We start from the raw sequence: 24,004 nt of genomic DNA on the forward strand, positions 1-24,004 counted from the left end.
TGCCTTAAATCCAACGGCCATGATTGCATCCATACCGAACTCATCTGTAAACATTGATTCATATTTCATAATATGTGTGTAGTAGGAGGAAGATGGAGCGGTCATTAAATGTTCTCCTCTCTACCAGTGGTTCAGTTTCTCCCTCATTTATTGCTCTCTTCTCTCTTTATCTCCTTCTTCACATTATTGATGCCATAATTCCTCTCTTGATACAACTCTACAGAATATAATTCTTGTAGCTCAACCATAAGTGACTCCTTTTTAATATTAATCATATATTTTACAGTTGTATATGCATAGAGTGGGGGTATTATATAAGGGTATGAGTGAGTGATGATTTGAATGTAAGAGGCAGGGTGTGTTTGCACTTTGCACACACAACAACACCAACCACAGTTTGCCACACAACTCAAATTCAGATTTGGAGGTGGTGCAGTGTCTCCTTCTCCAATGGCATTCATCATCAACTACAACAAGCTCTCTCTCTTTCTGTTTCTTGCCACTCTACTCACCCTCTCTCAAGGTTCTTGTTTTCCTCTCTCTCTCTCTCTCTCTCTCTATATATATATATATATATATATATATATATATATATATATATATATATATGTTATGTATATACTATCTTCATTCATATCCTTTAAATATGCCTTGTTTTTAGGTCATTTAGTTTCTGGGTTTCTAGAGGAAAGTTTCAAGCTTTTGTTTACATCTCTAAATTTAAAGGGTATTAGTGACGGATGGTGTCGCATTTGTACTTCAATTTTCTAGTAGTGTATGTGTGTTTTCTTATTATGGGCTCATTCTATTTCTCGGTTTATGTAGTGAAGGCTTCAACTTTTTGGAACAAAAGGTCGAGCCTTGATCGGGGAAAAAGATTAATTTCTTTGGATATTAATTGCTGTTAAGTTGGAAAAATTTAGGGTTTTATTTTAAAACATACACGCACATATTTATATAAAACATTATTTAGATCCATATATATATATATAGATATTAACTTACTTTTTAGTACTTGCAGTTCTCGGTTTTAGCTCGTTTTAATTAACTCTTATCTTCTTCTCTTTTTAGCATTAACGTTAATTAAAATGGTAGAAACCCAATATTGTACTACATTCCCGTAATACTGTTGATATGATAGTTTCAACTGTTCGATCTTTGAATAGTTAAAGATAAATAAAACAAATTCATTGCATTTCTTGATTTGTTTTTTAAAGATTCAAGCTTTTGGAACAAAAAAACTAACATTTTATCTATGGGTTTGTCAAAAAATGCAATCTTTTTTCGTACACCACCACTGTAACAAATCACAATTTCTTAATCTTTTCGCACATTTTTATGTCATATTATTTCGGATATATGTTTGTCCAAAAATGTAACTTTTTGTAACAAAAGGTGGCATATCCGAAAAATATACATATATAGTCAAGGGCAAAATAGTAATCTTACTTTCTGATCAAATCCAGGTGATAAGATACCCTGGCAAACCAAGTACCCTTTCATCCGCCCATCGAGTTCATTCTCATCACCATCACCACCGTCGTCATCGGCAAAGTCAATCCCATCCAACGGCGGAGGAAAAAAGGAGGAGTATGACTACATTGTTGTCGGAGGTGGCTCTGCAGGGTGTCCATTAGCAGCCACATTGTCTCAAAACTATCGGGTGCTCTTACTTGAAAGGGGTGGTGTCCCTTTTGCGAATAGGAATGTCTCATTTTTGTCAAATTTCCATCTTACCCTTGCCGATACTTCTGATTCTTCTGCTTCACAATACTTTGTGTCAAATGATGGAGTCTTCAATGCAAGAGCTAGGGTTTTGGGTGGTGGTACTTCCATCAACGCAGGATTTTACACCCGAGCAAGCACAAGGTACAACTCTCTCTCTTAATCAAGCTTCCTTTATTTTTTTAAACAAGCACTCTTAAACAATTAAAGAAGGATTCAAAATTGTCTTGAAAACAAAGTTTTTTTCCCCCCGAATCATCTAAGATGTGTATTGAGAAAATTTGACAGAATGATAGGCCGGGGGTTGGGTGATGAGTTAATAAAATATTACTACGTTTTTTATTTTATAAATAATTGATGCATTTAATATGATTACAAACGTTATCTTGTTAAGGCTGTTTTATTTGGGGTGCTGGTTTATTTATCGACTTTTTTTTTTTTTAGCAACTCAAAAAATAACTAAGCCTGATTTTTAGAAACCTATTTAGAATAATTTTTCAAATAAAAAACTAAAATTTTAAATATACTTTAATTAACTATAAAAACATATTTTTTTATGTCCTTTTACATATCAGCTAGTTTATCAGATATTATTTATTTCGAATGTTATTTTTATCGTTAACTTATAAACCAACAACCAAAATAATACTAGTATTTCAAATATAGCTTAAATAACAAGACAATTCTTTTTTGACGTGACTTTAAGTTTAACGCATTTGAAAGATTTTCAATATAGGAGTTTAATTTCTCTTTTCAATTATGTGCAAGTCATTTAATCGGTCAATAATAAAATATGATTTAAATGAAGCTAGTTTCTATTTAAATTCCATGATACGTGTTTTGAAAGTAGTGGTGGTTTTGTGCATTAATAACAAGCATCCATGTCCATCATAATGTACGCTTAAAGTTTACTTTTATTGTTTACTTTTTAGCAACACGTACGAATTTTATCACCTGCTCACTTTTTTTTTTTTTTTTTTTTTTTTTTTTTTTTTTTCACCTACTCACTATTCACTAATTTCTTTTTTTTTTTTTTTTTGCTTTTCCTGCCTTTGCTTTTTTTGGCAGTGGTTTAATATATTTCCGCTGTTTCAGAAAAAAAAAAGATACATATGACTTTTACCAAACGCATTAAAAGCTTTATTTTTATTTTTGAGAATTTACTTTCTAGCAACAATTATAATATTATATCATTCATTTACCACTACTTTCAAAATTAATATATAGTTTTTCATCACCACTTTAATTTCTAATTAATCTAATTTTGGTTACCAATCTTACAAGATATATGTTAATCTCATGGACTCATGGTCATTAAAATTTTGCTGATTTAGGTATGCATAACTTGATAAAAGATCGAATTTATTGTATAAGAGAAAATAGTAATAAAGTAAAATGTAGTAATAAAGAAAAAGTTAAAATGTTATTGCCTAAAAAATACTTTCTATGTACAATCTTTTTTTACGATATCTTTTGATCGATTATATATTAAATACATCATCATTGTCAATACTATCACAATCATCATCGTCAAGGGACACAATACATGCACAAGTCATGGACACCAGGTATTGGAATTATTATTGTGATAATGTTCATCATAAAAATCTTTATTTTAAGCCTTTAAATGCTTAAATAAAAAGAACATGGGAATGTTTATTTATATTATTGTATATACATTCTATATTTTTTGTGGGGAAAAAGTTACAAAGAAAACATCAATTTTTTTTTATCTATACTTTCTAAGGGAGGAGTGGGCATATATACTATTATAACAATTAGTTGTTTTGACATATCTTTTTTGCATATTAGCACGGAGTATATTTTTAAAAAAAAAAATCTTATATATATTGTGGAGAGGGAAATGTGTAGAATCTTTATCTTTGATGTAGTGCGCTAGTGTGATTCAATGAAATATTATCAAAACAAATAGGTGTAAATGTCTTATTTATTTGTTTTGTTATCATTATCCATTTCGTTCTAACAACAATCATTATACTATAAACATTTGGAAAAACAATGGTCCCATTTATCTCTTCCATTATCGATTGGTTACGTTCATTGAATTCATTTTATACTGAATTTAGTTATAGATGTTGCGTTTATATAAAACAATCGAAAATCTAAAAGAAAAGAAGCAAAATTTCAATTTAAAAAATAAATGCTATGTGAATGTGAGGCCCCTCCTCCTGTCCTCCACCCGTCAATATTTATTATGAGGAGCGGGTAGTGGGTAGGTGATCAATGATGAATCATCAAAAGACAAAATATAACATTAAAAGTGACATGTGACACATGGATTATACATTTATTTCGGACCCATTTGTACCAATTCACTTCAATGTTACTGAGCAAATTATTTGCTCATTTCCTATCTTACCCCTCTTGTTTTCAAAATCCATCAAACCTATCAGATGTTTATTTCTAATTTCATAAAAGTTGTTAACATATAACTTAAAATAACAGTTACAAAATCAGCTCTTGTGTTTCATTTTTCAAAACGGATGATTGTATGATCAAAAAATAAAAACAATTAGGAAAATTAAACTTCCCTTTTTTTATACTTTGTAATCATTTTTGTCTATGTAGTTATGTTAAGAGCGTAGGATGGGATGCAAAATTGGTGAATGAATCATACCCATGGGTCGAGAAGCAAATTGTTCACGAACCCGTTTTCGAACCATGGCAAAGAGCAGTTCGCGATGGGCTTTTGGATGTCGGTGTTTCACCCAATAATGGGTTCACATATGACCATTTGTATGGTACAAAGGTTGGTGGGACCATTTTTGATAAATATGGTCGTCGACACACTGCTGCTGAGTTACTATCTTCTGCAAACCCTCAAAACCTCGACGTGTTAATTCATGCACGAGTTCAAAAAGTAACATTCGACACAAATGGTATACACATCACACAAATGAAACTAAAACTTTTTTGTAGCAAGTAATTCATGTTTATTTACATCTTTTGTTAATTTGAAAAATGTAGGGAAGAAACCAAGGGCGATTGGGGTGGTTTTTAAAGACGAAAATGGGGACTTACATGAAGCATTTATTTCTAGGAAGCGTGGAAGTGAGGTTATTGTTACAAGTGGAGCGATTGGGAGTCCTCAACTGTTATTGCTTAGTGGGATAGGGCCAAAAGATGATCTTGAGAAACTAAACATTTCGGTAGTGCATGACAACGAATTTGTTGGGAAAAACATGTCGGATAATCCCATGAACGCGATTTATGTTCCTTTTAATAGACCTGTCAAACAGTCACTGATTGAAACAGTTGGGATTACAAAAATGGGTGTGTTTATTGAAGCCAGTAGTGGTTATGGTCAATCTTCGGATAGCATCCATTGTCATCATGGTATCACTTCAGCTGAGGTTAGTGTTACAAAATCTTGTATCAATAGATAGTGTGATAAAGTTTGTGATTTTGTTCTAGGTTGATAATATTATGTGTTGTTTGTGACAGATTGGACAGCTTTCAACCATTCCTCCGAAGAAAAGAACAAAAGAAGCGATTGAATTGTACAAAAGAAACAAGAAGGATATCCCACATGAAGCATTTCATGGAGGTTTCATCTTAGAAAAGATTGGTTACCCAAAGTCAAAGGGGGAGCTGAAATTGATCAACACCAATGTCGACAACAACCCATCTGTTGTATTTAACTACTTTAGCCACCCTGACGACTTAAGGAGTTGTGTTCATGGAGTCCGGATGATGGAGAAACTCGTGAGATCGAAACCTTTCCTTAACTTCACTCAGTGTGACAACGAAACTGTCAACAAACTGCTTAATATGAGTGTCACTGCCAATGTCAACTTGATACCTAGACACACGAATGACACAGAGTCACTCGAGCAATTTTGTAAAGACACAGTGATCACCATATGGCACTATCATGGTGGGTGCCACGTTGGCAAGGTGGTGAACAATGATTATGAGGTTATGGGTGTGCATAGGCTTCGAGTCATCGATGGGTCCACTTTTGAGCAATCCCCTGGCACTAATCCTCAAGCGACTGTTATGATGATTGGAAGGTATACTATACTACTATAACGCATTTAATTTTTGAGATTGTTATTGTTTGCTTAAAATTGGTGTATATTATTGATACAAAAATGTGTATTAACCCATGGGTATTGTGCAATGTAGGTACATGGGAGTGAAGATTTTAAGAGAAAGGTTAAGAAAAGAAGGATCGTGAAAATAAATTAATGCAATGTGGAATGGTGATCGTGATGCTGATGTTATTTTAATTTTGTGAAAATTAATTAAAATAGAAATTCTTTGCAAGGATTAGACATCAAACATTTAGTTTGATGGTATCTGAATCGGTCTTCTAGATATTAATATCTTTAAGATAACGACTTCAAATCCCCTACTTGCATTCTTTGTGAGAGATGTAGAATATATATTAACTATGAGACTTTTAATTCTCCACTCCTATTGTATTCTAAGTGCTTTTGATATTTAAGTTGGGTACCAAGTTTGGTAGAGTTTCATTTAATTTCTTTTTAAGAACTTTTTGACATTTTAGTTGTATTCTTGTTGAAATTTTGATGCTTGAATACAATGTTAGAGAGACAACAGCAAATGCTTCAAGCTCCAAATCCATGAAACGTGATGCCATGCATGTAACTTCATTATAGTTCGATTTGTTTTCTAATCATGAGGAATATGAATTTTGTTGATCATAAGTGTATTAGTTTGGATTCTAATGATTGGCTGGTTTTTTGACAACACCATATAGTCACCATTTGCTAATAGATAGTTGAATCTCACCTCCTAGTGTAGAATTAGGGTAATTCAAGCTCTAACTTCATGAACAAGTTGTACTATAGCATAAATGATTTGTACCTTGTGTTCCGGACATTCTGGGGATCATATATCATAGATTAGACGTTAAATTATTTCTTGCATCCCAATCTGGAAGTCAAAATGATGACCTAGAATGAACTAGAGTTTGATCCTCAGAATTGGACATTCCAAAGAGGATGATTGTGGATTGAGTTCCAGCGACCATTATGAAACGATTTGCCCCCTTATTTAACTCATATAATCTAGTTGAACTATGGTTTTTGTCTGCAATTTATGAGACTCCATGAATCCAATGTAATTCTAAGGAGAATAGTGGGAAATTATGTCTCTTGAACTATGGAATGGGAATTGATGATTCCATTGCTAGAAATAAAGGATTACACTCACTTGGAATGAAGTTTAAGAAATGATTGTGTATCCTAATAAGTCATACATTACCTTTTAAAAGGAAGTTAGATTGCTCATTTTGGTCTTTGGTGGACATCATTGCAATTGATGTCTAAACTGAAAAGCTTAGCTTAATCCACAATCCAACAATGACACGGATGTTAAAGAGTGTTAATTCATGTGTAATGAAGTTGTTAAAATATATCAATCATTGAAAATGGTTTAAAAAAGGGGTTCGGAGGTTTGGGTGCAAGATGATCATAGTACATTGTCTAAAAAGAAAAGGAAAAAAAAATGCCTAACTCACGCGGTTCGCGTGAGATCCACATGAGCCGAGTATGCTTTCACAAGGTTATGGATATCCCATACACCTCAAAAGTCATGAATCATTTTATCTATTAATTTCTCATTTTAACAACATACTTTGGCAATATGCATATTCAAGCAATTATCAATCGTATAGACTATACTTTATCTCTTATAAATACTTCATATACCATTTTAGGTTACTTTAACATTGTCGAATACCCAATTTATTTCATCAAGATTTTCACCTTCCATCCTTTTTGTTTTCATTTTCCTAATAGAGCATCATACTTTCCTCACACTATTTTGTATAGGTGTTCAAGCTTACCTCTCACCATCATTATAATTTTCATCATTTTAGTATTATTATCTTGTTTAGAAGCTTAACTTCCATTTACACATTCCTCCTATTTTGACATCTTTCCTTGTCCTCATTACCTAATTATGGTAATGTACATATCTAAGATTTCCTCGTTCTTGCGCATAACAATTGCACATGGATCTCATCTTTATCAAGATAAATTCAAGACCACAAGCTTAAATTCTTTTTTTTTTGATAGATTTCCTCGTATTTGACCAGAATTGACCATAATAGATTGGGCTTCAACGTCTTCCACTTAAACCCTACTTTCTTAAAACCCCCGTGGTTAGACTCATTTTACAGTGATAGTAGACTCATTCGGTTCGCTTTGTTTTTGGCTTCAACATCCCTACCACTCTGTTTTCGGCTTTTCACCAGCCATGTATCGGTTCGCTGCAGCGTTAACTTCCTCGATCAAGTATTCGTCTTTCTTTCGATTCATTTCTTGACTTATAATTCATAGCTTAATTGATAATCAAAAATAGCTGATTAATTTATCATTATTTGTATGTAGGTCGTCCACATCAAGGAAGCTGGTAAGAATCCCGTTCAATTTTTTCTCCGTTTTGTTAGGTTTTCGAACTAGGGCAAATCTATGGCGAGGTTTAATGTTTGGTTGTTGTTGCTGTTGCTTCACTATGTTCATTATTCTAATTCATTGAAGCTGTCGATCTTGATTCTGTTGAAATAATTGACATGGATGATTGGAAATGTCGGAAGGTACATGGTAGAGTCATTTGGAGCAGAAACTATGTTGCAAAGGATATCGAGTTTGGATCTAGGGCTCGTGCTGCCATGTTGCTTGGTGTAAACCAGCTTGCTGATGCTGTAAAGGTCACAATGGGACCAAAGGTAGCTTTCTTCAGCCTCCATGTTCTTTTCGCCAATAAAATCATTCTTACACGCTTATGTTGCAATCAGGGCCGTAAGGCTACATGAGTAGTCACACTCGTCCCACCGGAAAAGTGCTGCCACTTATGCGCCACGTCAACTTCACACCACCCCACCAAAAAAGTGTTGCCACTTATGCGCCACGTCAGTTTCACACCCAACCCACCACCAACCCACTAGACCTTGGAAATGGTTACCACTATACAAATTCCTTTTTTTTTTTTGACATTATATTAAATAAAAAACAAATTACAAACCATAATTTAAAATAAAACCATAATTAATATAAAAAACACAAATTAAAAAACAAAAACACACATTACATTAAAATTAAAAACACATTACATTAATATAAAAAACACAAATTAAAATTCTAAAATTCTTAAAAAAAAACATAAAAAATTAAAATCCTAAATTACTTAAAACCATAAATAAAATCCTAAATTTCTTAAAACCATTAAGATTAGAACCTAAAGTCCATATTTTTTCCGGACTTGTCGTTGAATTTTAAGAAATGTCGCATGATTTTCCGGGTTGAGATCCGGTTGGGGCTTCGTGTTTATGATTTGAAGATCGGTAAGAGCTATTTTTTGGCGGTTAGCGGCCTTCGACGATTCGTATTTTTTTTTCTAGAAAAACTAGAGCTTTATCTATGGATGTCGCAAGCTCGCTGTCGCTAGTTGCCGGTGCTTTTCCGCTTGAAGACGCTCATTTTCTTGCTTTGTCCCGTCCGGTGGTCGACGAAGTTGGACGTTCGGTGGGCCCTCCCCCTCAGTGGCGTCGAAGTCATCGTTGAGGTCGAGTCCAAAACCCACGTCCGACTCGGACGTTCTTGCCCTTTTGTTGGAATCGGTTGTAGATCCCGAATGCGCCATTTTCGGATATAGAACCCATTTTGGACCGTTACGACAAACTTCTCACGCTTTTTGGTGGCCGAACGGTTTACCGTTAGTGGTAACTTTGTATTCGTAGGACGCAGCCGCTAAAATGTTGAAGTCGTTGCTACCACTTCTATGCATATTTTTAAGCTTGTCAAATATGCCATTGATTTTGGTGCAAGCTGCTCGTAAGTCACACTATTTTGCGTTGATTGAGTCGTACGTCCGCTCCGTTTTCTTTCCTAATAACGCGTGGAAATGATCTAGAATACGACACCAAAAACTTTTACCCGATTGTGCGTTGGCGACATCCCTGTCTTGGGATATGAAAATCCAAGCTTTTACTAAAGCTTCCTCCTCGTCTTCGTTCCATGCGGTAGTCTTTTTTTTCTTGGATCTTTGGTTTTTTTTTTTTTTGCCTTCGACGAGTTGGTTGTTGTGTTTCTTGGACCGTTCGTCGTCGTCGTCATTGTCAAGATTTATAGGTTGAGATTGAGATGGTTGAAATTGTTGAGAAGGTTGTTGAAATTGTTGGGAAGGTTGTTGTTGAAAGGCTTGGAATTGGGGTTGATTGAATTGTTATGGTTGTTGTTGGTAGAAAGTTTGTGGGTATGAAGTGGTGAATAAAGTTTGTTGTTGGATTGGGGAGGTTAGCAATTGCATGTAACTAACATTTGCATTTGGAGTGTTTGGAGTGTTGGGGGTGTTTGGATTTGAATCCATGTTGAGAGAAAAAAAATATGAGAGATGAGGTTTTTTTGTAGAAGGTAATAAAATATAGAGAGTGTTTTTTGAAATGTAAAATGTAAGTAGAATAGTGGATAATTTATAGGTGTAAATATTTGTGTTTAAATGGTAAAAAGTAATTTTTTTTATGTTAGAAACGGCTATATAACCGTTAGTTTACAAGTTCCGACCGTTACAAATTAAACGAATTGTGATTGGGCGTCCTCTTGCGTCTTTGGCACCACGTCACCAGCACCCCACCGGCTTTGGGGGCTGTGTTCACGCGTAGGAGAGGTTGTCACCTCAGCCCAAGACGCGTGAAACTACCCCCATATTGGGTAGCCTAATGTGATCATTGAGCAAAGCCATGGAAGTCCTAAAGTCACAAAAGATGGTGTCACAGTAGCCAAAAGCATCAACTTTTAGGAAAAGGCGAAAAACGTTGGTGCTAATCTTGTAAAGCAGGTTGCAAGTGCAACTAATTCTGCTGCTGGAGATGGTAAAACAAAGTCAACATATGTGTATCCATTTGAATTATTAAACCTTTATGTTAAATGCCAAATTCTCATTTCATAAAATACAATGTCATTACAGGTACAACTTGTGCTACTGTTCTGACACAAGCAATATTCACTGAAGGCTGCAAGTCTGTAGCTGCAGGTGTAAATGTTATGGATTTGAGAAGTGGTATTAATATGGCTATTGATGCTGTTATAGCTGATTTAAAAAGTCGAGCAGTAATGATAAGTACACCAGAAGAAATTACACAGGTTTTATGTTTTTCTTTAAATACTTCATGCTTAAAAAGCAATTGACAACTGAGTTTTTGTTGAATTTGAATTAGGTGGCCACTATATCTGCCAATGGAGAGCGTGAGATTGGTGAACTTATAGCAAGAGCCATGGAGAAAGTTGGAAAAGAAGGAGTCATTACAGTTGCTGTAAGATAAGAATTTAATTTATCATATAAGTATAATTAATTTGTTTTTTCAGATTTAATTGTTCAATAATCGTGCAGGATGGTAATACTTTGTATAATGAACTAGAAGTTGTTGAAGGGATGAAGTTAGGCCGGGGTTACATCTCTCCTTATTTTGTTACAAACACAATGACACAAAAATGTGTATGTATAAGCTATCAATTATATACATGAAGAATGTGTTTAATCAAATTTAATAATCATCAATTAGTGACATGTCTGTTTTTGCATGTAGGCAGGAATTAGAACATCCATTGATCTTTATTCATGACAAAAAGGTTTCAGACGTTAACTCGCTTGTCAGAATTTTGGAGCTCGCTTTAGGGGTAAAAAAGTCTTTTCTTCTCTGTGGATCAGTGACACATTGGATTAAGCTCCCTTTCTTTTAACCATTTGTTAACTTTTTATATGTTTTGAATTAAATTATTGGAACAGAAAAACAGACCCCTATTAATTGTGGCTGAAGATTTGGAAAGTGAGCTGTTGGCAATGCTGATTATTAACAAGCGACAAGTTGGACTCAAGGTGAGTGTCGTATTAAATACCATTAACACCATTATATATTATTATTTCCATGATAAATTCAAGTGAAATGATTTTTATTTTTTACACATAGGTGTGTGCAATTAAAGCTCCTGGCTTTGGAGATAACCGAAGAGCCAATCTAGAAGATTTAGCAGTACTTACAGGTGGAGAGGTGAGAGAAGCATCTAAATTCTTTAAATCATAACCATTGATCTTTATGCACTCATAAGGGTAATATCGTAAATATCCAGGTTATCAGCGAGGAACGTGGGTTGACCCTTAATGATGTGCAACTTGAAAAAAAAACTCACAACACTGAAAATTGTACTTAGGACTTGATTTTTGTGTGTGTACTAGGTTATTGTTTCTCTTGATGATACAATCATTCTACATGGTGGTGGTGATAAGAAGCAAATTGAAGAAAGGTGTGAGGAATTAAGGTGAACCATGTTTGACAAAGAGAAGGCACAAGAGAGATTATTAATCTGATATTACAAAGTTGGTTTTTGTTTTATGTTGGATTGATTACAACAGTAGCCTTCCCTTCACATCTTGTACAACATCAAGCATGTAAATTGTTAAGAGCTAAACGGCATGCCAACAATTTTATTCAAATAACAATCAGCTCCAACCCAAACCAGAGAGGTTTGAAACATGCAATATGTCAAAAAACCAATAGGACATACAACCATACTAGTTGTTTCTCACTACAACACTACAAGAAAAAGACCCTTTAACAAAGCGCAAACCACGACACTCAGTGATTTATGTTACACAAAAGGGAGTGATATTAAAAAAGTGTCATCTCTTCAAAAAATTTAAGGATTTATGTCACGTGTTATTGTGTGCCCTTAGATTAATGTCTCATGTAAAAAAAATAAAAACATGGAGGGCACTTTATCTAAAATGTGCGCCCTCTGTGAATGTCGCTTTATGTTTTCCTCAAAACGCGCGTTCTTGAATGGGGGAAATGAAATCCCCAAAAATTAAAACCCCCCTATTCCATGTGAAAAATTAAAACCTGCTCATCTTCGTCTTCCTCTCTCTCTCTCTCTCTCTCTCTCTCTCTCTCTCTCTCTAACCTAAAAGGCCAACCTGCGATTTCATAGAGATTGTTATTAAGATTTAAGAAGAAAAGAAGAAGACAAGCAAGGATAATACTACTAAATTCCACAAAATCGCAGGGACTAGGGCTTTTTTTTCAAGAACAGAAACACTTGGTGCTCTCTGGCCTCTACAACAATCGATCGATGATCTCGCCTCACCTCGTTGGCAACATCTTTGCTCACTTCTCCTTCAACGACCTTAGGGGTATTTTCCTCCGGCGACCTCGGGCTCATGTGACCTCGTCAGAAACTGCTCAAATTTCCACACCCTATCCCGACTAAGATATGCTATGTTTATTCTCTCTTCCTAATGTTTTTGTTCTTCTATTTCTTTAATCTCTCCTCTATTCATAGCTTTGATTTCGATTTTGGATCTTCTCATCTTCTCCTGTGAAAACCCTAACTGAAAAACTATGCAGGTTTCAATGGTGATTTCCTCATCATTCCACGGTTCTCACTTCTACTCTCTAAGCATCTCAGGTATGCTTTGTTCCTTCTCCCTTATTTTAATTCTTCTTGTTTGAATTCTTAGGTGTGTTAGGGTTCGGATGTTTCACCTTTTCCTAAACCAAAATTCCATTAATTCAAGATACAATCTTCCGTGCTAAATTATATTAATTCAATGACATATGTCGGTTAGGTTTTCACAAGGTGAAATTTTAGGAATCGAAGATGGGTAGTTACAGTGATAACGAAGGTGATTTTTTTGACGCCCGTGAGGCGTTTGCTTCAATGTCTGACTCAAGCTCCGATTGCTCCCCAGAAGACTATTCTACCTCTGGATTTGACTATGATTATTGGGTTGGGAATCTGGAAAAGGGTTAGCGAACCATATGATGTTGTACATCACGCTACATAGCAACTTTAGGGGCATTTAAGGTATTATACTACTTATATACTCACAATATGGGTTGAAACCTGTAAGTTTACTTGAAAGAGTTTTCTTACAAACACACAAAAGAGCTTTGTTACACGTATACACCTCTCATTTCAAGTTGAAACAAATCTATCTATCCCCCCTTCTCATCCTCGCACAAATGGTTGAATAGGTACTATAGTGTGGAGTTCTAATGCAGTGTGTGGAAGAACTAACAACAATGAAGGTCAGTTTTATAACACGTGCAAATGAAGGTCAGTTTTATAACATATTTTCTTTATTTAAGATTTTATGATTGATTTCATTTCATTATCTTTTAATCATTTGTTATTAATTTTCAGATATCTAATACACCATATAACAGGTCGTGAGCATATAACAGGTCTCATGTCTCAGGCAGGTTCGTGAGCATATAACATGTCTCAGGCAGTGGGTTGGCCAGATCAGAATCTGCATTTTACTTTATGGAGTTATGCTTGTTTTGTGTTTGTTTTTGAATCTCTCGTTTTATACAGAGCAAAGCAAAAGTAGAAAAGAATCAAGCTCTGGAACACTCGATGAGTGAGAACTCATGTCAACTATGTGCAGTTGAAAAGCTGAGTTTTGAACCCCCGCCTATATATTGTACACCTTGTGGTGCTCGCATCAAGAGAAATGTTATGTTCTAAGTATACATCTATATATCTATATTCGAATTTCTTGTGGGGTTGTGCACTGCAGTGGGATCAATGTGACAGGTGTGAAGCCTGGCAGCATCAAATATATGCACTATTTAATGGTCGAAGAAACGATGGGGGGCAAGCAGATTATACTTGTAAAAATTGTTATATGGAAGAAGTTGAAAGAGGAGAGCGGATGCCTCTACCATAGAGTTTTGTACTTGGAGCAAAGGATTTACCTCGAACCATACTTAGTAATCACATAGAGAGCAGGTTGTTGTGAAAGCTGAAGTAGGAGAGACTAGAGCACGCAAGGTTCTATGGGAAAACGTATGATGAGGTGATGTTATAATCCCCCCCCCCCCAAAAAAAAAAAAAAAAAAAGACAACTCCATACCATACATTGTGAATGAACAATAAAGTATGCATCTTATATTTTCTTTATTATCAGGTTCCTGGAGCAGAAGCACTTGTTGTCAGAGTGGTCTCTTCTGTGGACAAGAAGTTGGAAGTCAAGTAACGATTTCTTGAGATCTTTCAAGAGGAAAATTACCTTGTGGAGTTTGGGTATAAGTCTAAGGTGTTTCAAACGTAATACTTTTGTTGATTTGTTTATTATAGCATCTTTCCCTACATTTCTTCCTATTACAATATTATACTTTTTTTTTGTCCCCAAAAACAAACCCGTCTTGAAATTTATCGTTTAAGATGATCTTAGGACATGTTTGGTTCATGGATTCCAACGGAATCTAAAGGAATTAGATCTTGAATTCCATTACTGGAAATGGGTGCTAAGAATTGAATTCCATACTTTAGTTCATTAAATGACTAAATTGTCCTCACAAACACACGTTTTTTTTACTTTCTGGTTTCTTGAATAAGTTTACAAACCAATCAAAATTCCATTCTGGGACATGTTTGGTTTATGAATTCCAACTGAATCCAAAGGAATTGGAATCTCGGATTCCATCACAGGATGTGTTCAGTTGTGGTGGCTCATATAGCTTTTTGTTTCATTTATTACCCAAACATGAGAACACTTCTTGGTGTATGTACTAATATTGTTATATTATTAACTTATTACTACGAAATGTTTTGTAAAAAAAAATTAATTGATTCAAAAAAATTGTCAATTTTCAGGTTATAACAACAGATGCTCGTGTAGATACTGACATCTGGAAAAAGATGGTACATGTAGTTGTGAAGGGGCAACTACAGGCTTATTATAACTGGGCTATTGCCATATCTGATAGAGTCAAACTCCATGGACACACAAAGGAAGCTGAAGAACTATGGAAACAAGCAACAAAGAATTATGAAATAGTTGTCAAACTAAACTGGAACAGTCGACAGGTAACTTTTAAAAAAAAAAAAAGATAAGTAGCTCTATTTCATTTGTAAATTCTCTGCTTCTTGTTTATGACTTTGTGATGAAATTAAATTCAGGCTCTTAACAATTGGGGACTTGCTTTACAGGTGCTTCATTTAAAACTTTCTAATATACTCCTAAACATTTTATATGTTTTATTTATGTACATTGATTAACATCAATAATGGGTGTTACAGGAATTAAGTGCAATTGTTCCCGCCCGTGAAAAACAGACTATAGTAAGAAGTGCAATCAGTACGATAAACAAATATTATAAAAACTTCACCTTTTTTCTTATAATTTTTCACCATGAATGGATTGTTATTAACCGCATTTATAACCACCTATGAAGTTTCGTGCATCAATATAGTTGCAATTTGACTTCCACAGAGCAATTTACAACCTTGGCACTGTTCTAATCAGTTAGTCTATGTAATCTTTTTCCCAATATAATAAAATCATTATATACTATTTATGAAATTTTATATTTTTATCATGAATAATCTTGTTTTGTTGCAGTATGGATTAGCAGAAGACACATCAAGAACTGGAGTACCAATTGTTGGGAATGAGATTCCTTTCAATGAATTTTACAGTCAATCTGCTATCTATATAGCATGGGATGGAGAAGGGGCAACATGTGTGATAGAGGTTTGTTTTTTTTTTGGGCAGAAGGGTATTTATGGAAATGGGAAATTATGCAGGTGACAGTGAGTGGTGCAGGGAGTGAAAGTGAAGCAGCAATGATTGCACGTTTAGTGGCATCTTCTCCACTTACCAAGGCATGATGGTTAATATGTTGTTATTTGAAGGTGAAATAACTGTTTCCAATGATATAATGATGATTTTTTATGGTATGTTTTATTAGGTGGTAATTTATGGCAGGGATCCAAATTGGGGGCGGATAGCATGTGCTGCAGGGTATGCGGGGATTTGTTTTGACTGAAATACCCTTAGAATAGCACTTGGAGATATTCTACATATGTAAGGAGGCCAACCACTTCCATTTGATAGGTAACAGTAACACCATACATGATACATGATACATGATAATTGAAATACTGAAAATGCGGGTGTGTTCCAGGTCAGGAGCTAGTAATTACCTAAAAGAGGCTGGTGATGCTCATGGCACTGTCAAAATTCAAATATCCATAGGTAACTTTATTATTAAGTCATTCTTTCTGCATTAAATCAAAAAGAAACTTGTGTTATTTATTTGTTTATTTTGGGTGGAACGTGAACAGGGTAACTTTTTGTTTTACGACACGAATTGTTATTTGTAGTTGAACAATTCGGACGGAAGGGAACAGAGGAAGAATATGAGGACGAGGGGGATTATGAACAAAAGTTGCATTCAACTACAAATAAAAACTCGGTATAATTTATACTTTTGTGTGGTACGTGTTTTTTTTAACATCAATCATGGATATGTTACCTGAAGTAAGACCTCTTAATCCTAAAACTTGTATGTATGAGACAAGTCTTGAGAAATTAAGAGATGAAAGTTGTAATAAAATCAAAGTAAAATCTTACTATTATGAAACTCTTTTGGTTAAACCTACCTCATTGACTTGTAGTTGATTACACATTAATTTAATTATGCAGGTTTTTAAGTTTTTGATGGAAAAGAATAGTGTTAATGCTCTTCATAGAAAAGTATGTTGGTATGTTAGGAAATTTGGCTAATAATTTAGTTAATTATATAAAAATTGTTGAAATGTTACATTTGTCTATTATTGGAATGATTATTTGATGTATTAGAATTGTCTACTATTAGAATGATTATTTGTATGATATTAATTTTTGTGCAATGTATTGTATTTTTTGTATATGGTATTTTATTTTCTATTATGAGACATGAAATGCAAATTTAATTTGAAAATCAGTAAATCTATAAATAATTTAAAAAAATTAAAATTAAAATTACGATACGCAAAAATGTGTGTCATCTTCATTTATGACATGGCCTTTCTTGACAGGGGCTTCTTTGATACGCATTGCGTGTCATAAACATGCGCGTCGTAAGGTTACGACACACAAATGCGTGTCGTCTTCCTTTATGACAAGGCCTTCCTTGATACGCATTGGGTGTCATAACCGCGCGTCATAAATGTGCGTCATAAATGCGCATCGTCTCTCTTTATGACATGGCCTTCCTTGACGCGCATTTGCGCGTCATCTGAGCGTTTTACGGCGCGCAATGAGCATCGTAAAAGGCTGTTTTTCTAGTAGTGCAAGTTGTATAATGAGCATAGAAATTACCAAAGTGATGATCTTGTATTGTAATGAAGAGTATCAACTCCAACGTCTTCAATCTCTGCAACTGCACCATCACCAGAGGCAACAATTGCTTTGGTTTCATCAGCATCTTCTTCTTGTTCACAAGAGCTGGAAACACAAAATTTATCTGTCTCCCAAAGGACATGCATTATGCTCTCCCGTGATGAATAACCATGACTAGGCGAGAGAGTGCCCCATGCCCCTTCAACGCATTGAAGAAACGATCCGACTGCACAGATTACAGAATAATATAATGTATTTTCACAGGATATAACTCAGGAACACTGACAATGCAGGTGGATGAATGCATGCCTCCTTGCGAGCCAAAGCAGTGGTGATGTTGGGCCTATGCCTGCAAACTCATTAGCTAGCTGCTTCTTTGTTTTTAAACTCTCCAGGATACGACCACACCAGACAAGGCAGAGGCCCGTCTCGTACCCAGGTGGCAGGTATAAAGTTGCAGTCAGCTGGACTCCATCCTTTCTCTCGTACCTCACCATCTCCTTCTATAATGAAGCCAATTTAGGGTATGGATGTGGGAACCTTGTGATTTGGCATGCTTTCCTCTCTGGCCATCTCTGTATGTAATACTGTGTGTTTTCAGTCTTAGACTCTTTGGAAGTCAGGAGTCCACCCTTTACCAAAATATAATATTAGTAGTTATTATTATACAAGACACTTTTCAAGGTTTTCAAGTAAGTTATTACATATTACATATTACATACCGATAGAGAGTTGAAGGCTTATCTGCCCTCCAGTTCAAGGAGCGCATGCCTTTTCGGACACTGTTAAAAGCAATTGGGATGTCCTAAAAAACTTTCCATCAGCAGCAGACCAGAGATCAATCTTTTTGGGAAATCTGCCACATGGGACAGTAAAAGAGAAGGGTCTATGAAGCGAAGTAAGTAAAATGTATTTCTGATCAGGGGAGGGATCAAGTGATGTGTACAGAGCTGGCTCCCCAAATAACTTCAGACTCCCATCTAAAGAAACCAAAAAAAGAAGCTGTGAGGTGGCATAATACTCAAACAGATCTTCATTATATTCATCTTTAAGAAGATCTTGGAAGGTTCGAACTTGAACAACAGTTTTCTGCTCATTGGATTGGATTTTAGGACTAACGGTTTCTTTGGTGGCTTTCCTCTGGATGCTGGGATTGTACAAACCAACAGAGTCGAATCATTCACCCACACGTAATTGCCAATCAAATTTCAAAACAAACATTTTACTATTTACCAAACAAGATATAAAAAAATATAATATTTCAAGATAATCCACACTTGCATTCAGGAACACATCCGGTGACTGAAACAAGGGTTTAGCTTTTCCTATCTCCACATCTGCAACCCATACTCTCAGCTTGCTGCCAACATCATCCTTTTCCTCCTGTTTCACTTAAGCTCATCAAACAACAGAATGGATACAACTATTTTCTAGTTGCCAAAGGAGCTATAATCATGGTGGTTCATTTTCAAACACCAACATCAGCTGTATGTTGGCCATTACCTGCTGAAGGCTAAATGACGACCATCAGTTGACCTAACATTAACACACAACACATAGAATAACATTAGTCTATTCAAATTCCGAGGTTACCATGTAACAAAATTGAGTTTAGATCCATCTGGAAAGCCATGTATCAATTTTTCTGGGCCTAATGTGCCATCATCTCTTAGATCGTGGATCCCAATACCAGTATAGAATGACCTACATGTAAACAACCAAAAATATTTATTTATTTATTAACCAGTCCACATGAAAGCAGGCAACATAAAAAGTTGACATTGTATTACAATTTACAAATTAACAATAAGCAAGAACAAGCATCCTTATCACCCACATCCTGCTGCGGCTATTAGATTTCCCATCAATACCAACGCATGCAAGCTTGTCCTCTGGTTTCGCAAATTCTGACAATGGAGGTAAAGATCTTCGCTTCAAGAACAAAATTTTATCTCTCTGTGGAGAAAATGATAAAGCTGGTAGTGGTGGAGCATCAACAATATCTCTGATCTCTGCTGGAGGAAGATGGTATCCACTGTATAATTCTGATTGCACATTTAAAATGAGAAATAGACTCCATTGCAGACTTATGTCAATTTCTCAAATACCTAATGAAACCATAAGCATGTTAAAAACAAGTCGTGAGTGAATTTAACAAAGTTCAAATTGTATTCAATCGATTGCCTACCCAGGTTTGAAACTATCAGTATCAGAGCAGATTGACAACAAGTCTAAGAAGCCGATTTTGATTTTATATGCGAAAGACTTGTATGGATTTTATTCCAACATAAGAAGTCTCCCTATCATATAGATTAAATTGTAACTAGCCTAGCACCAAAGTCAGGGTGGTAGTGAGTATTTCACTTGTTTTTTACTTGGAACACATCTGTTAACATTAGCAGTCAGCAGTTTACAGAATCCTTGAATTCCAATTTCCTGGCTACAAACCAAATTTTCAGAGCAGACTCAATCGAAATGAAATTTCCTATACTTTGGGTGGGACATTAAACAAAACTATCGGATTACAAGCGATCATCCAATTTAATAACCAGTGCTTCCAGAAAGAATCAATTCAGATGAATATCGAAAAACAAGTACCATCATCTTCAGGCGTAGCTGTTGACCCATTAGGACCAGTAGCGTCTTCGGTAGCGATTGCGGCAAGAGGGACAAGATTGTGTAATTGTGAGGTAGACATGGTTTGAAGAAAAGGGTTGAGGGTGGAAGGCGGTGTTGATGATGATATTCGACAACGTTTGGAAGATAGAAAAAAGATGGGGAATAAGAAGTGAAGAGGGTTGAAGATGGATGAGGAAGAAAAGGGGGTGAAGTGAGGGAAAAGAGAGAGAACCAGTGATAGACTTTGTGTAGGCGCATGACGATGGAATCTTGTTGGAGTGTCTAATATGTAAAGCGTCTTGTCTAATGCGCATCCGTAGAATGAACCGCACATCATACATACTTCTAAAGCTAGCATTTTTTCTTGAATCTCATGCATTTGAAACCCCCATTCTTTTTTCCTTTCACCACATTCATTTGAAACTCCTATGACTTTTCAATTTCCTTATAATAATAATTATAATTTGGTAATTAGGTTAAATAAATATCAAATCTAAAATGTATTCATATATAAACTAAATTTCAATATTAAAATAATATCTTTAATTCTACTTATAAAATTATGTTTTTTAACTTTTAACATATTATACTTGATTTATTAGTTTTAATATATTGTTGGATGTAAACCATTATCATTTTAAAGGTATAATTTTTGAATAATTTGTATAATATACTTAAATTATTAATAAAAATATAACATTATAGGCTCAACTTAAATATAAATTTTATTTAACTTAAACAACTCAAAGATTATTTTATAAATAGTTAAAAGTGATAAATTGTAGTGTCTCTCTAATAATGATTGTAAGTTGGTTAATAAGGTTAAATAAATATTAAACCTAGAGTGTAATCATAAATAGACTAAATTTCAATTTTAAAATAATATATTTATTTCTATTTATAAAGTTATGTCTTTAAATTTTAACATATTATACTTAATTTATTAGATTTAAAATGTTGTTGCATGTAAACCATTATCAGTTTAAAACTATAATTTTTGAACAGTTTTGAGAAAATACTTAAATTGTTAATTTAAATATAACATTACAGTGTCAACTTAAATATAAATTTCAGTTCCACTAAAAAACCAAATAATATTTTGAAAATATTTAAAAGTGATAAATTATAGTGATAAATGCAAAAACTAAATTGTAATATGAGTTTAACTAAAATATTTCTTAAATATATTTATATAATCGTTAAAAAATTTCAAATAAGTAGCTTAAAATAACTTATAATAACAATAATTAAAAATAACTCTATATAAATGATTATATTGTTACCTTTACAATCAAAAAATAATGTTTGATATTTTAAATTATTATAATGATAGAAATTAAAACATTAAGCAAATAAAATTTAAAAAAAAAATAGTTAAAAATAACAACTATAAATAATATTAAACCATATATATAATATTTAATTTTATTGATGTGTAACTCGCGAGTAAAAGTCATTCAAATGATTGAGATTGTGACATTATAATAGATTTATATATTATCATATAATTCAAAATAATCAATATATATATATATATATATATATATATATATATATATATATTATATCAAATTAATATCCGAATTATTATATCAAATTTGATAACAATGTTATTGTTATATTTAAAAAATCATATATTTGTAAAGACTTCAACTGTATAGGTGTTTATGCGCAACGCGCGGGCATTTGCCTAGTAGAGTAATAAACAGTGGATGATGTGCTCATCCCTAATTGAATTCAGGATTTTTGTTATTGGACCCTTCCCCTCTTTTTGGATTATGAAACCATTTTCTCCCATTATTTCTAAAAAAGGGTAAATTACATGGATGTTGTAGGTTAGGGTAATCTATGTATTTGTTTAGGGTAGTTTATGTATTTATTTTTAAGATTTTATTTATTTATTTATTTATTATTATTTTTTAATTCGAACCGTCTTTATTTTATAATTTTGTTACATGTTTGGTCCCTATCCGTTTAAAAAGACTATTTTACCCTCATCTATTTATATTTTTAATTAAATTTTTATTTATTTATTTATTTATTATTTAAATATTATTTATAATTTAATAAAAAGTAATTTTCCCAGACCTACTGAAAACTGTAACGATCCAAAAATTATAAGGTAAAATTTTCATTAGTTTAATTAGAAACACCAATTATCTTTTCCCAAAATCATCAAGTTGCGAAAACATTGATGGATGCGTTGTGATCAAGCGGGGTTCTTCCCTTTCGAATCGGAAGTACCTGAAACCATAATCATAAAATCCGTAAGCACAAAGCTTAGTGAGTTCCCTAAATACCACATACCATATATATCATTGGGTCTAGCCCACTGTGACATCCCCAATTTCAAGGCCAAAAAAGACCGATTTGTTTATGATTTATTTGAAAATCAGAGTATCCTTTAAAAGATATATGTTGCGAAATTTGTTCCTAAAAATATGACGCGATGAACTCGCGTAGCCTCTCATCTGCTAGCTCAGAACCTGATCCCGAACCCGATCCGTCTCCAGAACTGCCAACTGTTGACCTCTGACGTAGTACCACCATTCTGCAATACATACATGCAACTATTAGTGATACTGATATCTTTAAAGGGATCACATCTATTACAAGTTCCTCCGTCTTGTCTTAGCCTTCCTCAAGTCGGGTACGGATCCTCTGCTTTCAGTAGTACGGGCCCATACTACCTTCCACATATATCCGTACCTTCTTCAAGGACCGCCTTGACTCCACCAGATCCCTTTTACCACAGCTGATATCTGGTACTCTTATCCTAGGCTTACCCTAGGAAACCTCTGACCCCACCTAAACCAATCCTCAGCTGCTGAAGGTCTCTTTGTAATGCCAATTATCCATTACCTGAATACAATCACATGCAACGAGGCCCGGATAATCATTCGAGTAAGGGACTCATCCCTACAACGGTTAGGACTCAAACAAGAGCTACGCAATAGGATCAAATCCAACACTCTGAGATTATTCAACCCTGATCACATGTGACTTAAACGTATTCACCTAACAACTAACTCCCATCACTCAAAGCCCATAAAGCACAAAGCAAACAACATTCAGATAAAATGAACAATCTCAAGCAACTATATCCTCATAACAGGAACTGCACTAGCATACAATGCTAAGCTAATACTATCATGCATAACCTATACAAGCTATCCTACTGCTGTCTACTCAAATCTAGCATGTAACTCTCATAAGCTGAAGCATATAAAGCAAGCACATAAGGCATCACTCCTAGATCCTTAGTCCTATTCTAGCATGTTGTTCTACTGAAACTGATAAACGTAACATAAACTTGTATGGGTACTTTGGGAAATACTCACTTGAGCTCGACCGGTCGCGCACATCACATACTTCGTTCTTTCTCAAAACTCTTTACTTAACTTATAGAAAACATTTCTTTTTTCAAAATCTTTTAATCCCTCGATTTGAGTTCATACACCCCCGAGGGTGTGTCCGAATCCCTCAAACCAGGGCTCTG

General features: G+C 34.4%; 3 protein-coding genes and 1 pseudogene across 20 annotated transcripts; 3 read left to right on the forward strand and 1 right to left on the reverse strand.

The window, feature by feature from the left end:
* Positions 1-297: 297 nt before the first annotated feature.
* Positions 298-6,066, forward strand: LOC145030623 (protein HOTHEAD-like). Its single transcript, XM_078979004.1, has 6 exons — positions 298-523; positions 1,467-1,869; positions 4,315-4,625; positions 4,714-5,099; positions 5,191-5,759; positions 5,875-6,066. The coding sequence occupies exons 1-6, from the start codon at positions 451-453 to the stop codon at positions 5,924-5,926; spliced, it is 1,794 nt and encodes a 597-aa protein (XP_078835130.1). The 5' UTR covers positions 298-450; the 3' UTR covers positions 5,927-6,066.
* A 1,805-nt stretch (positions 6,067-7,871) lies between these two features.
* LOC145030659 (chaperonin CPN60-like 2, mitochondrial) lies at positions 7,872-12,245 on the forward strand. 3 transcript variants are annotated; one of them, XM_078979058.1, is made up of 11 exons: positions 7,872-8,012; positions 8,109-8,130; positions 8,259-8,446; positions 8,516-10,588; positions 10,684-10,859; positions 10,934-11,029; positions 11,107-11,211; positions 11,307-11,393; positions 11,503-11,592; positions 11,684-11,764; positions 11,950-12,245. In XM_078979058.1, exons 5-11 carry the CDS (start codon positions 10,761-10,763, stop codon positions 12,034-12,036), a joined length of 645 nt encoding a protein of 214 aa, XP_078835184.1. In that variant the 5' UTR covers positions 7,872-8,012; positions 8,109-8,130; positions 8,259-8,446; positions 8,516-10,588; positions 10,684-10,760; the 3' UTR covers positions 12,037-12,245. The 3 variants fall into 3 exon arrangements, with proteins under 3 accessions (XP_078835184.1, XP_078835191.1, XP_078835175.1); XM_078979065.1 differs by having other exon boundaries at positions 8,315-8,446; positions 11,844-12,245; XM_078979049.1 differs by having other exon boundaries at positions 8,315-8,446.
* A 325-nt stretch (positions 12,246-12,570) lies between these two features.
* Positions 12,571-17,359, forward strand: LOC145030679 (protein HLB1-like). Of its 15 annotated transcripts, none has more exons than XM_078979156.1 (14): positions 12,572-13,178; positions 13,339-13,577; positions 13,748-13,829; positions 13,917-14,574; positions 14,686-14,814; positions 15,375-15,587; positions 15,681-15,710; positions 15,801-15,858; positions 15,956-16,025; positions 16,123-16,415; positions 16,489-16,617; positions 16,688-16,758; positions 16,887-16,978; positions 17,209-17,359. In XM_078979156.1, exons 6-9 carry the CDS (start codon positions 15,420-15,422, stop codon positions 15,982-15,984), a joined length of 285 nt encoding a protein of 94 aa, XP_078835282.1. In that variant the 5' UTR covers positions 12,572-13,178; positions 13,339-13,577; positions 13,748-13,829; positions 13,917-14,574; positions 14,686-14,814; positions 15,375-15,419; the 3' UTR covers positions 15,985-16,025; positions 16,123-16,415; positions 16,489-16,617; positions 16,688-16,758; positions 16,887-16,978; positions 17,209-17,359. The 15 variants fall into 15 exon arrangements, with proteins under 15 accessions (XP_078835244.1, XP_078835282.1, XP_078835297.1 ...); XM_078979171.1 differs by having other exon boundaries at positions 15,801-15,842; XM_078979163.1 differs by having other exon boundaries at positions 15,801-15,842; positions 15,956-16,035; positions 17,209-17,358.
* Positions 17,360-17,861: 502 nt separating this feature from the next.
* LOC145004308 (putative glutamyl endopeptidase, chloroplastic) lies at positions 17,862-20,863 on the reverse strand (annotated as a pseudogene). Its single transcript, XR_013662347.1, has 7 exons — positions 20,485-20,863; positions 19,724-19,931; positions 19,480-19,590; positions 19,367-19,422; positions 19,164-19,277; positions 18,598-19,111; positions 17,862-18,112 (listed from the first exon to the last, which is right to left on the reverse strand). The product of XR_013662347.1 is annotated as a putative glutamyl endopeptidase, chloroplastic (transcript).
* Between the last annotated feature and the right edge of the window lie 3,141 nt (positions 20,864-24,004).

The sequence above is a fragment of the Lactuca saligna genome, chromosome 1, assembly GCF_052625555.1.
Source record: "Lactuca saligna cultivar CGN05327 chromosome 1, ASM5262555v1, whole genome shotgun sequence".
Lineage (NCBI taxonomy): Eukaryota > Viridiplantae > Streptophyta > Magnoliopsida > Asterales > Asteraceae > Lactuca > Lactuca saligna.

What these genes read in the sequence shown, in the direction of transcription:
- LOC145030623 (XM_078979004.1), top strand. Translation starts at nt 451, where the DNA reads ATGGCATTCATCATCAACTACAACAAGCTCTCTCTCTTTCTGTTTCTT. An exon ending in AGTAACATTCGACACAAATG is followed by an intron (nt 4,626 to 4,713) that starts GTATACACATCA and finishes TGAAAAATGTAG; the next exon opens with GGAAGAAACCAAGGGCGATT. An exon ending in ATGGTATCACTTCAGCTGAG is followed by an intron (nt 5,100 to 5,190) that starts GTTAGTGTTACA and finishes TGTTTGTGACAG; the next exon opens with ATTGGACAGCTTTCAACCAT.
- LOC145030659 (XM_078979058.1), top strand. Translation starts at nt 10,761, where the DNA reads ATGGATTTGAGAAGTGGTATTAATATGGCTATTGATGCTGTTATAGCT. An exon ending in ACACAATGACACAAAAATGT is followed by an intron (nt 11,212 to 11,306) that starts GTATGTATAAGC and finishes GCATGTAGGCAG; the next exon opens with GAATTAGAACATCCATTGAT. An exon ending in TTTTGGAGCTCGCTTTAGGG is followed by an intron (nt 11,394 to 11,502) that starts GTAAAAAAGTCT and finishes TTATTGGAACAG; the next exon opens with AAAAACAGACCCCTATTAAT.
- LOC145030679 (XM_078979118.1), top strand. Translation starts at nt 15,420, where the DNA reads ATGGTACATGTAGTTGTGAAGGGGCAACTACAGGCTTATTATAACTGG. An exon ending in TAAACTGGAACAGTCGACAG is followed by an intron (nt 15,588 to 15,680) that starts GTAACTTTTAAA and finishes AATTAAATTCAG; the next exon opens with GCTCTTAACAATTGGGGACT. An exon ending in ATTGGGGACTTGCTTTACAG is followed by an intron (nt 15,711 to 15,800) that starts GTGCTTCATTTA and finishes TGGGTGTTACAG; the next exon opens with GAATTAAGTGCAATTGTTCC.